We start from the raw sequence: 13158 nt of genomic DNA on the forward strand, positions 1-13158 counted from the left end.
ACTAAATATTTGGACGTGAAAGCAAGCGCTTGTGTCTTTGAATGTGAGAGAGAAGTCCAGAGAAATGAGCCTCAAAGCGGCACAGAAGTCTTTTTTTAGAAAGCACTTAGAAATTGAGTTGACGGTGAAGTGAATCAGGTCTTTAGTATCTGCTAAGGCAGTCAAAGTCATATGTTATGACCGTACTTATTTTTGAGGTTCAGATTTGCGTTCATAACCTTCCCAGCAAATTTCTTTAATATTTGATTGTGATGTCTTCTGTCTTCTTAATCTAAAGGTCCACATTAAACCCATTTTACTTCTGTGATATGATGTATTTCCAAGTGAATCCGACATATTTAAACAATAAAGTATAATATATACTTATATGAAGTCAGAAAATATAATATATATAGGTCTATTATAATAAAAAGTCTTGGCAAAATAATAAAGTTATGCATTTTTGAGCATAAAGTCAAAATGATGAGAACAAAGTCAGAAATGCAAACTCGTAAAGTCATAATATTTTAAGTATGAAGTCAAAATAAATTCGTAGCATGATTAAAGTTGTAATTTTGAGAATCATGTCACAAGAATAAAATTGTACTGTAGCAAAGTTGTAATATTTTGAGTATGAAGTCAAATCAAAAATCAGTAGTACGAAATTAATTCATAGCATTACAAGATTAAAACTGCAATATTTTGAGAATGAAGTCAAAATAAAGTTGTAGGATTATAAAGATTGAGTACAGTTGATGCAGTGCAAGATTGAAGTTGTAATATTTTGTGAATAAAGTAGTATATTGTGTAAGTTCATTATTTTATAATATAAAAAAACCTACAGCGTGAATATTACAATGAATACAATGCTTTTGGACTTGTGCAATATTCTACTTCATTCTACTAATAAAACAACTTTCTCGTATTTTGAATATCTCAGAATATTATGACTCTAATCTCGTCTAAGTCAATTTTTATTTGATCTTGACTTTAACTCTCTTGATCCAGAGTTGTATGTTACATCATGATTATATTCAAAATGATATTCTTTACTTAAACGTTTCAATACTTGAAAAAGCTGCGCAGAGATCTAAGTAAACTGTTTTGTTATGAATCGATTCACTTAAATGGACAGTTTTGATTCAGATGTAGAAACTAGCGACAGCACACTAACATCATGCATCAGGCCGGCGTAATGATTCAGGGCCGTCGCTCTGTCAGACGTCAATATACACGTCTCTCTCCGTCTTTCTGTCTCGCTGCAGTTGGTCAGGTTTTTCCGAGTTGTTCATTCCACACATATTTATGTCCATGCTTTTTGTCATGCTATTAGAATCCACCCTCCCCCTTGACACACACACAGCGCGCGCGCACACACACACACACACACACACACACACACACACACTCTGTGAGACAGTCGGTGCTCAGTTCTGCTGTTATGAGAGAAAAATGGGTCTGTAAAAATAAACAGAACAAACTTTAACCATTGAAGAGGAAAATCTGGCCTACATTAGCCCTTCTCTCTCTCTCTCTCTCTCTCTCTGCGTCCCTGTCCGCTCCTCATCACTGATTTCCCAGAGCACAGAGTCTCCCATTAACAGGAGATCAGGAGAAACTAGATTTGCATTTCATGATGGAAAAGAATAGTGTTAAACTTTTAGGTGCGTTTCACTTTTATCAGGCTTTAACAAACACAGTTCAGTACGGGGGGTATATTCTGAATGCTGATCATGAGTTTACAAAAGTTAGACTGAAATGTTTTGGGTTTGATTAATTGCATAAGTTTAATATTTAGGGTTAGCGTTTTGAACTCAGTACAGGGAAGCCGTGCGAGAACTAGAAGAATGAATTTCACTTTCGTCTTTTTCGTCCTGCACTTGATCTGACGAGACTTATTTCTCTCTAATGTTTGTCTTTTGCTCAGACTTTTTTCACGGGCCATCGTTCAAGTTGTCAAACCGACATTCCTTTAACCAGACGATAAACTGGCACTCATTCGCTCGCTCTTTCTTTTCCATACCTTAGCAGAGAATAACAACAACTCGGATCTCTTTAATATCTCATTTGTTTCTTCTAGACAGCAAAAGATCAAATGGAGACTTCTGTTGAAGTGTCCTGCTTCTCAGATGTTTCTACTGAGAAAAAACACACCTGTAATCTTACCTGTGAGCTTCAGAAGAGATCTCAACTAAAGTCTACAATCATAAGTCAGAAACTTAATTGACCTTTGATTTTATAGCTTTATACTCTTCATTTATATCGACTACAGCATGTTGTTTCTCTTTTCCATTTTAGGAGAAACAAAAAACTAAGTTGGTACTAAAATGAAACATATCTGAGAGCTCCAGTAAGTCTGCTGAGCTTTGAAAGAGGAACCTTCATTTTCCCTCAGCGTTTCATTTTTCTCTCATGCGTGCTTTCTTTGAGGTTTCTGTAATATTACAAATCCGTCCGTCGGCACTTTGTTGTGCAGTCATAGGAGTGTCACATGCAGAGATGTTATTCCTGTTTTGGTGCTTTTCTTTGGCATGTTTCCTTAAAGGTGAAATGTGTTTTTCAATGTTAAAATACTTTCTCATTATCCCAGTTTAATGTTCAGACGATGATTGCATCTGACTGACATTTAAAGTGACCAACCACAGTTTGTTTGGTTTTTACGTGCCGGTAGGAGCTGGTTTATCTAAAGTAGTTGATGCCACATCAATGTTAAGAAGAACTGATCATTTGTCTTGAATCATGGTCTCATTGTTTTTTATGCCATGTGTGTTGCATGTTTCAGGCAAAACCCATCTACGGTGGATGGCTGCTCCTGGCACCTGAAGGAACAAACTTTGACAATCCTCTGCACAGATCAAGGGTTCGTATGATTGCAGTGCTCTTTAAAATCCAGCAAAACTTCACCAAGACCTCGCCACTGCATATGGATTATAATGCAGCGCTGCACTTTTTGCTTAGCAAGTTCACTTTGGAGAAAATGTCTAACATAAACTATTTTTTTGTCCAGGTCCATATTTGACACCAAAAAAAGAAGAATGTTAGAAAATATTTTGGGAATATATTGGGAATACTTGCACTTATGTACTTAAACACACACACACACACACACACACACACACACACACACACACATAAGAAAATCTAACACCCATGTTCTGTGTGTAAATAAAATTAAAAATTAAATAAAATTTTAAACTTATTAAAAAGTAAAATTGATTGGATTTTGATTAGGAAGTTAAAATCTAATTATTATATATTATTATTTTCAAACTATTTATAAATTTTTCTTTTTATTAGTATTATTAGTATATTATTTAATTCATAATTTCTATTTTAATAATTATAAAATGTTTATATTATGGTTATTTTTGACATATTGGGAATATTGAGGTCTCTGGGACCTCAAAAAAAAAAAAAGTCTGTCTTAACAAAACATGAGCGTTAAATCATGATCGTTAGAGCAGTTTAATATATTAAAAAAAAACACAACATTTAATACAACAAAGGACCAGTAGTGCTTCTTTATTATCACACTTTGTGTGTGAGTGAAGAGATTGCTGCTTTTTACTGTACAGTATGTGTGCTTGTTAAGGGACGAACAAGTTGTGTGTGTGTGTGTGTGTGTGTGTGTGTGTGTGTGTGTGTGTGTGTGTGTGTGTTTGAGGGGGACGTGGAGTCGCTGACTCACTCTCATTCTCTCTCAAGCTGAACTCATGAGAAACAGCAGGAGAGGGAGTTTGTGGGATGGGAAACAATTCGACAGCAAACAGGAAATCACAGATAGACAAACAAGATGGAAAAATGATTAAAAATAACCCAAAGTATATGTAGTATATACAAGCATGTACGTGTAGGATGTGGTGGTCAACCAAATGGCTATTGCTAATCTCCAAAGTCTAAAATGCAATTTAATGACACTGACAAAATTGTGTTTACAATCTATTGTATATGTAAATAAAATGAAATATTATAAAATATTTACTTCATATGATGATCTTTTTTAAAAAAAAAATGTTTTTTATTTGTTGAGGAAGTAGTTTGTTGGTAGTAGGATGGTACCACTTCTGTAAATCAATCATGCAGCTACCATATCAATCAGCCTGCCTTATAATACATGCATTATAATTTATATACAGTGGCCTGAAAAAACCATGTAGACACTTAAGTCAGACTTAAAATGCTTTCAAGGTCTAAAACAAGAAGATGGCATCATGTTTCGCTCATGCAATGGTAATTTCTTCTCTTGCAGAAATGGCAGAGGCGTTTCTTCCTTCTGTATGAGCATGGACTCCTGCGTTACGCGCTGGATGACATGGTGAGTGTGTTGTGAGAGTGTGCTATGGCTCTCGTTGGGTTGTATTCTCATATTGTATATACGTGTTGCCATGTTCTGTCTGCAGTATGTGGGCGGCACTGTGTGGACAGACCTTCAGGGTGTTTGTGATACTGCCTGTCTGTTGTATGTTGTGTGTGTTTGTATATGCATTGCTGTATATGGGATGCACCAGGTTCAATACAAATCAAACTTGTCCTTTTTTTGCTTTAAAAAAGCCCAAATCTGTGTTACAATGGAAATGGGGCCAATTTATTCAAACGTGAAGCTCTTCGTTTTATAAAAGCGCTTAAAATTTTATTTTTCTGTGTGTTATTTGAGCTGTCATATCGTTCTTGTCCTTTTATGGTCTTTTTAGGGTTTTAGGTGTTATTTACACAAAAATCATATTGTTAATGTTTTCAGACTATGATATTGAAACGCTGAGTCCTTAAACATTACAGATAGGTCTCATTGAGACCAATTGATTTGATCGCTCATCTCTTTCATCTCTCTTTCTATCGGAGAGGAGGAGGGAAGTGAGTGATGGACGTATAAAGAGCAGCATAAAGGATGGAAAGCCGTTTGGCTTCATTAGCATTCATGCGTGATTGTGATTGTTATTAAGCACCACTTCAGCCCACACGTGATCATGAGTTCTTTTGTACGTGTGTGTTTGTTTACGTAAGTGTGTGTCTGGAACTACATGAACATAAAGTCACAGGAAGGCCAGGTCCGACCCGGCTCGGGTGATGATGATGATCTCTATGTGTGTATGCGTGTGGGTGGGTGAAGCGGCGCTACATTCGAAAGCTACCCACAATCCATCTGTGCCCACTTCCCTCCTACACTCAGACATGCAGGAACAGAGATGAATGTTCACATTACTGAGATCTCTCGTTCTGGAGAAGCGCTCAGAGCAGAGAGAGAAAGAAGGACAAATAAGAATTATTTAACAAGCGAGGGATAATATTCTCTGGTAGATACGGACTGTAGTCAGGTGCCGTGTTTAACTTGACACAGCTGAAATGAGGCTGTGATTGACGGACAGTGCAGTCACTTGCTTGTACTGTTTCTAAAGTCATGTCTAATTTTGGGAAAGATGAAAGTAAATGGTGACCAGTGGCTGTCGAGCTCCAAAAAACAATATAAAAGCATTGAAACAGCAGTCCATGTGACTTGTACACGATATCACAGATCTGATTACTGATTTGTGTGAGGAACAAACAAAAACTAAAATGACTATTCACTGAAAATCTCGCTTGACAACTGATTACTTGGAAAACATTGTCTTCTACTATGTATAACTCCATTCATATTCCACAGAAGAAAGTCATATGGGTTGAGAGATGAGGATGTGTAAATGATGACGGGTTTTACTATTACTTTACACACAAACATGTAGTCAGAGATGTTAATTTAGTAACGCAGATTCAGCAATTAAAGAGTTAAATATAGTTTGTGAGTCTTTTTGAGTGATTGAGGGATTACTGTGGTTGCGCTGTCTATACACTGTAGAATCCAGGGTTGTTATTAATAAACTAAAACTATTGAAAATAAATAGTTTTGGGGAATTGAAATGAAGCTGAAATACAATAAAGTAAATAAAGAAAAAAATGAATGAATGGATTACACAAAAATTAATTAAAATGATAAAAAAAAAAAACTGAAAAATTTAAAAATAAAAGCTTCAAAACTTTACTAAATACTATAATAGCACATAACTAATGCTAAAATGACACTGATAGAATCTTTATCACATTATTTTTAATTCAGACCACAACTTGAGTTTTTGAGGAAACAACTGCTGTTTTCCACACACACACACACACACACACACACACACACACACACACACACACACACACACACACACACACACACACACACACACACACACACACACACACACACACACACACCACTTACTCTCAATCAAAACTCACAGATACACACACACTCTCTCTCTCTCTCACACACACACTCACACACACAAACAGACACACACACACACACACACACAGACCCCCCTGAAATGCTTTTTAGAGCAGATGGTTTTGACGTGTGTGTGTGTGTGTTGATGTCATCAGCAGGGTTTTCATTGCATCGCTCCCATCAGAAACAGATGCTGAAGTGGCCGAAAGGGTCTCGTGAGAGGTCAGGATGTCTGGTGTTGACTGGACGCTGAACGCTTGAACACATTCAGAGTCTCATGCTATATTTATAGCTGCTCTCCAACATGTGTTACCATAACGACCGCTCAAGCCCTACAATTTGGAATGATAATAACGGAGAATCTTACAAAACGTCAAAATCGTACAAAATCTACAGAAACATTAAAGGAAAAATTTGGTCACCATTTAATCACCCTCATGTCTCTCCAAACCTGTATGACCTTCTTTCTTTAGCAGAACACACACACGCAAAATTATAAAATGTGTTTTTTGTCCATACAGAGGAAGTTTGTTGTTTTGATTGCCATTGACTGTCATTACATTATAGAAACTCTATGGAAAATGCCTCTTTCATGTTTGCATTATATAATTTAGTCCATGTGTGTTCGCTTTAAGGTTAGTGTTTTATGCTTGAGTACATCTGAAAGTTGACTAAATAAATGGTAACATTGACATTTAGTTAATGCATTAATTATTATTATCTGATAATGATCATTCAATTTCTTAGAGTATTTATTAATCTTTGTTAATGTTAGTTAATATAAATGCAACTATTCATTGTTAATTCATGTTAGCTCCGGTCCATTAAATAATATTAACAGATACAAATATTTATTTTAATAATGTATTAGTAAATGGCGAAATTTAACTAAGATTAATAAATGCTTTAAAAGTATTATTCATGTTAACTGATGTAGGTTTACCTTATTGTACAGTGTTACCAAAATAAACATTCAACATATATGCATCTAAAATGTCTTTCCTGGAAAACTGATCCAAAATATTGATTTTCTTATTTCAGTAGGAAATGCATCAACACAAGAGAGAAAAATAACATCAGACCATCTCATAGGGACTTTAAAGTGAAAATGAAATTTCAATTTATATTGTGAAACATGATATTTAGTGGAAAAAGATAGGATGGTGCTTATTTTGTATTATTTTGTGGCTTCTATATTGAGATGAATTGTGAGTAATGTCATGAATTAATTAGCATGTTACGTAATTTTTAAAATCGACTGACAGCCCTGCTTTCCTCTCGTTCACCTTCCTCTTCCTCTGCTGTCCGCCCCCATTGAACTTAGACTCACTAAAGAGAGAGAAAGAGAGGGATGTGTAGGAGGAAAGAACAGGATGAGAGGAAGATTACAACAGAAGCCTGGCTGCTATTTTCAGACCAGTTGCATCTGAATGCATGTGTGCGTGTTGTTATTGAACATGCATGCTGTAATCCACAACCTCAGTGACACCAGTTCTCCAGAAATGATCCCCTGATGTTGACCTGTGGGCCGGTCGAGGGTTAAAGCTGTGGGCATGGGTTTGCTGAACACAGATTCAGCAGTCTCTTTGTGTTGCGTAAAACGCTCAGTCAGTCGGGCAGCGTTCCCAGAGGCACCTCTCTAAAGACAACGGGACGCAGAGCAGCACTAGAGGAGTTTTAATGCGATTTGTCATCATCACAATGTTCTCACTTCATTCACATGTCTTTCTTTTTCTAGTTTATCAACCGTTTAGACCAGAGATGTGCAAACTGGGGTTTGCAAGCTGATGAAAAGCTCATCATTTTAATAAAACTTATGTAACACTTTATTTTAAGGACCAATTCTCACTATTAACTAGCAAGAATAATACTAGCCTACTGACTGTTTATTAGAACTTATAAAGCACATATTAATTAATTGACCATATTTTAGATCCCTTAATAAATAAGTAATAGTTAGTTAATAGCAAGAATTAAAATAAAATGTGATCACAGTTTATTTTTAATTTAAATTATTAAATAAACAATTAAAAAAAATCTAAATATTTAATTTGTTTACCTGCATGTCATTTGAGCATTAATGGACATCAGAGAACTGTAAACATAGGAATGTGTTGTTAAATTAAATGTTTTATATTTTAGGTTTTCAGATGACACAAAAGTTTGGGAATCTCTGATCTAGATGATAATTTCCTTTTTAAATACAAATGGGTAGTTGACGTAAAGTTTCAAGAAGTGTCCTGCTGTAATCAATGGAACATTCTATAATTCACCTGAAAAATTACTTATACAATTATTTTAAATGAAACTTTTTTTTAATTAAATAAAAAAAAAACTCATTTATGGACTACATAGAATATGTATACTTTTAAAATTAATTTGTCAAAATACAGGATCATTGAAGTTAAATGCAAAAACAGCTAAAAATGGAGACTAGTTGGAGTTACCTTTATGCATATGTGAATTTTTACTTAAAATATAACTAGTCTTGCTTGATTGTTTAACATAAAGTTGCAATGAACTTTATTACATGTGGATAATACTTACATATTGATTTATATTTTTAACCTGATTTTTTGAAAGAAAAAATAAATAAATATATTTATATATTTTATATATATAGCTTCAAATGTGGTTTCAGTTCTAAAATGTCACATTTTTAAACTATGCAAGCTCAGGTTGTTGATAAATGAGTTCCCCGGTGGTTAGTTAGATGGAACTAGTCTGGCAGTAAATAGAGGGCAGAAGTCAAACACAATATTTGAACTTGAGGAACTTTGATCTGCAAATATGGTTCACAGAACACAAATAGTTCTGTAATAAATTTTTGTTGTTGACTTTGAACATAAACAGTTTAATGTAGGTTGTGAAGAGTATTTTAGAATAATAAACGAAAATGCTCAATCAAAACATTTTTAATGATAAATATACCACTATACGGAGCAGTTGATTTCACTCTGGAAAAAAGAGAGCCAGCAGCTGATAAATGTTAGGTTTGGTTAGGCCACATGTTAAGAGGTTAAAGAGGTTTTTCTGCCTGCTGGGATGATTACAGAGACTAAAAACCCCCCACCGTCCTTTAAAAATGGATGATGTCTCTTTTATGGAACTTGAATGTCTCCCATGATGCCTCAGCAGCTTCTGCTGTCATCACTCAGACGTGTCAGCATGGTGTCATCAGTGGTTTTAAAACACACAAACTCATTCAGCAGCGGCACTGAAGTGAAACACGGTAAACAAGCGATTAAAAGGAAGCTGGAAACGCAACTTTGAAAAAAAAAAGAAACGTTAGAAGGCCTGTGTTTTTTTTAAGGGGTTTTGTGTTGTTTGCCTTTCCAAATTTCTGATGAGTATGTGTGTGTTGCTTGGTCACTGTTTCTGTGTGTGTCAGTCTTTCCCGTTGAAAGAGTTACTGTGTGTGTGTGTGTGTGTGTGTGTGTGTGTGTGTGTGTGTGTGTGTGTGTGTGTGTGTGTGTGTGTCTGAATGCTGGCTGCACAACAAAGAAGGAATTTTGCAACTCGTCAAGAACGAAGAGTAAAATATGGAGAGAGATTTTGTGGAAGAAGGTGAGAGAGAGACTTGGATGAGTGTGTCAGAGGAGGTTCGTCAGGGAATGACAGAAATACAGGGAGAATGAACCGGTTTGTGGTGTTTTGTGGTATGTATTTGAGTGAGGTCATGTGTCACACGTTTATACAAACACACACACACACGTAGCATAGACTTCTGTTGGTTTTATTTTAAGCCAATTTCTGTGTAAGTGCAACAACCAAACTATAATTCTAAAAGAAAATTGACATTTTTTTATAATATATAAATCATTCCTTATACTTTATCTGAGTAAGCACACACATCTTGTCTGTTTTTGTGAAATGGCAAATTCCACAATGGAGATTTTGTTGTTGTTGAGGCTTTTTGTACAAAACATTTTTCATGACAATATTTATTTAGACATACTTGGTGATTAAAATCAGACATAACACATGTGACTGGATATATTTAGCCTGAACTACAGTTCAAAAGTCATGTTTTTGAACTCTTCTGCTCACCAAGGCTGAATTTATTTGATTCAACATACAGTAAAAACAGTAAAATTGTGAAATATTATTACAATTTAAAATAACAGTTTTCTGTTTGAATATATTTTGAAATGTAATTTATTTCTGTGATGTAAAGCTGAATTTTCAGCATCATTACTCCAGTCTTCAGTGTCACATGATCTTCAGAAATCATTCTTATATTTTGATCATGATTAATTAATTATTATTTTTAATGTTTTGTCATGCATCATACATTTGTGTTGATGAAACTACTGATGCATGTATCTGTGTGTGTGTGTGTGTGTGTGTGTGTGTGTTTCAGGCCAGCACTCTTCCACAGGGCACTATAAACCTGAATCAGTGTGTGGATGTTGTGGACGGTGAGAGCCGGACGGGTCAGAAACACTCGCTGTGCATCTGCACGTCAGAGAAAGACTATTACATACGTGCTGAGAGCAAAGAGATCATAAATGGGTGAGTTACACACACACACACACACACACAGATGAACAATGAGCGTTAATTCATATTTCACAGTCGATCATAAGATATTTTTTACAACTGTCTGATGTTTATGTGCAGTTTAACACATCACTGTATTGATGTGATGATCTACTGAGGGACAAAAATCTCAATTTAACATCCGACAATTATGTTTTGAAAAAAGCATCTTAATCCTTTCAATTCCTCATGCACTCTGTGAGCTCTTTGAGATTTAATCGTGACTTGGATGCATTTAATCATTAACATTTACTTATTTAGCAGACGCTTTTATCCAAAGTGACTTACAAATGGGGAACATCACAAGCAATTTGTCGTAGAGCCGTCTGTATCACTTGCTTGTTGTAAGGACTTGCTATTTTGCTGCAAAATGCATTCATTTATAAGACTTGCAGATAAGAATATAACAGCAAAACATAAATTACATTTGAGATAACACAAGTTGTGTTGCAGTGTCATGATTGTAATTGAGAGGGCAATGTGTGTTTATGTCCTTTTTTCATCTGGTGAAGCTTGATATGGGTTTGGTTTTAAACATTAATAAATAACGACTAATGTGAACACTCACTGATTGATACAGTCTGTCTAATTAGGTAAGCAGTTACTAACTAATTGGTGTTTTGAAATAATGCCCAAACGTTGTTTGTGTCTTAAGTGGCAGGAGGCGCTGATGGTTTTCCCACGAACCAACAAACAAAACCAGAAGAAGAAACGGAAAGTGGAAACACCAACGCCACAGGTGCACATATATATTACACATTTCACCCTAAAAGTAATAATTTAGTCAATTTTAATTTTTAGGTAAGCTATTCCTTTAACTAGCTTAACCAGCAAGCATTTTTGTCTGTAAACCTGCATATCGGTATCACCGGCTGATTTTTACTGGTCAGCTGTATGGAACCAGCACTAGACCAGAATCAATCAGACCAGCATTTCATCTTTTAGAGTTTCGCATCAGTGTCTGCGTCTAGACATAACTGATGTGTGTTTGTGTTTTGCCGTAAGCATGAGCTTTGTCTTCATTCTTGGACTACATTTACAAACTCACACACACCGACACACACACAAAACCTGGCCAAGTATTTCACTCATCTCATTTGGTGAATGACAGCAAAAAGAATCTGCTCTGGAATCTGAAGGTGTTTCTTCATCTTTGCTCAGGCAGCTCAATATTTATAGATATTTTTAGATAAGATGGTTTATTGGTTAGTATTTTGATCTACCAAGCAGGATTTTGTGACCGAGTCTGCTTGGAGGTGTTTCTTCATCATTTGGGGGAAAATGTTCATTCTAAAGTCAATTTCAGTATATATGTACACACACACACACACACACACACACATATATATATATTTAGATTTTTCCAGGTATATATATATATATATATATATATATATATATATATATATATATATATATATAATATATTTTGTTTTAAATAAAACTATTATTCTAAATTTTTTTGTTACATATATTTTTTTTTTTTTTTGTTTTTTTTTGTTAAGTATACTTTATCTTTTTCTAGATATTTTATGTTAACAAACAATATTACGGCTCATTTATATATAAATATATTTCAGAATATTTTTGATAAATATATTTTATTATTTTAATTTTATAATCTTTTATATAATTTTTTTGTAGAACAAAGTTCTTTTTTATTTTATTATTTTTTAATTTTTATTATTTCTATTTGTATTATTTTATTTGTTTTATTTTTATTTTTTTACTTGGAAAATGGTCATAAAAATCTGTTGTGTATATAACAAAATATTTTGACAATTTTTTTTTTCTTTTTCAAAGATTTTTTTTCGACAACAAATCTCAGCCATTTTTACATACATTAATTTTTTGGTTATTGTTCAATTATTTTATTGCTTAATCCTCTTGTTAATAGATTGATGCAGTGTTTTAAACTGACTGGTTTTGTATCGTTAGGATTTGTTTACTTTGCTCTGACCTCCTGACCTGTGTTTTGTCAGGCTGCTGATCTCCTAACAGATCGATGCTCCCTGCAGAACATCAATGGTTTTATTGTAAGTCCAGAACCAGCATGATCCAACCAATCAGAGCGCAGCACAGGAATCTGATCAATACATAAATTCCGGGTGTTTTTGGAGATCATATGATTGGCAGGAATGAGATCATAATTTGTCCAGTAAATAATTCTCATGTGTGTGTGCTTCTGCTGGGACGCTGGGTGGCTCACGCAGGCGTGTGTGTGCGTGTGTTTGGTTTTTATGCAGAAAAATTTGCTGAGTGATTTTATGATTTAATCAAAAAGGTATTACTGGGCGGTCAGGTGGAAACAGGAAAGACACAGACTCTAATCTGCGAGTGTGTGTTTAGTGTGGGGTGTGGTGCTGAGAGTAAATCAGCGTGTGTATGAA

The 13158-nt window shown here is 34.8% G+C and overlaps 1 protein-coding gene across 12 annotated transcripts in view; it reads left to right on the forward strand.

Annotated features, from left to right (window-relative positions):
• LOC109048952 (trichohyalin-like) overlaps positions 1 to 13158 on the forward strand; it is a 45645-nt gene that overhangs the window by 2802 nt on the left and 29685 nt on the right. For 10 of the 12 annotated variants that reach the window (XM_042714770.1, XM_042714767.1, XM_042714771.1 and 7 more), the window contains exons 2-6: positions 2762 to 2839; positions 4229 to 4294; positions 10590 to 10741; positions 11423 to 11507; positions 12751 to 12804. In XM_042714770.1, the coding sequence (XP_042570704.1) occupies positions 2762 to 2839; positions 4229 to 4294; positions 10590 to 10741; positions 11423 to 11507; positions 12751 to 12804 (435 nt within the window). The remainder of the gene's footprint in view (positions 1 to 2761; positions 2840 to 4228; positions 4295 to 10589; positions 10742 to 11422; positions 11508 to 12750; positions 12805 to 13158) is intronic. The other 2 variants (XM_042714774.1, XM_042714777.1) reach the window with 1 other exon arrangement.

This window comes from Cyprinus carpio, chromosome A24 (assembly GCF_018340385.1).
Source record: "Cyprinus carpio isolate SPL01 chromosome A24, ASM1834038v1, whole genome shotgun sequence".
Taxonomy (NCBI): Eukaryota; Metazoa; Chordata; class Actinopteri; order Cypriniformes; family Cyprinidae; genus Cyprinus; species Cyprinus carpio.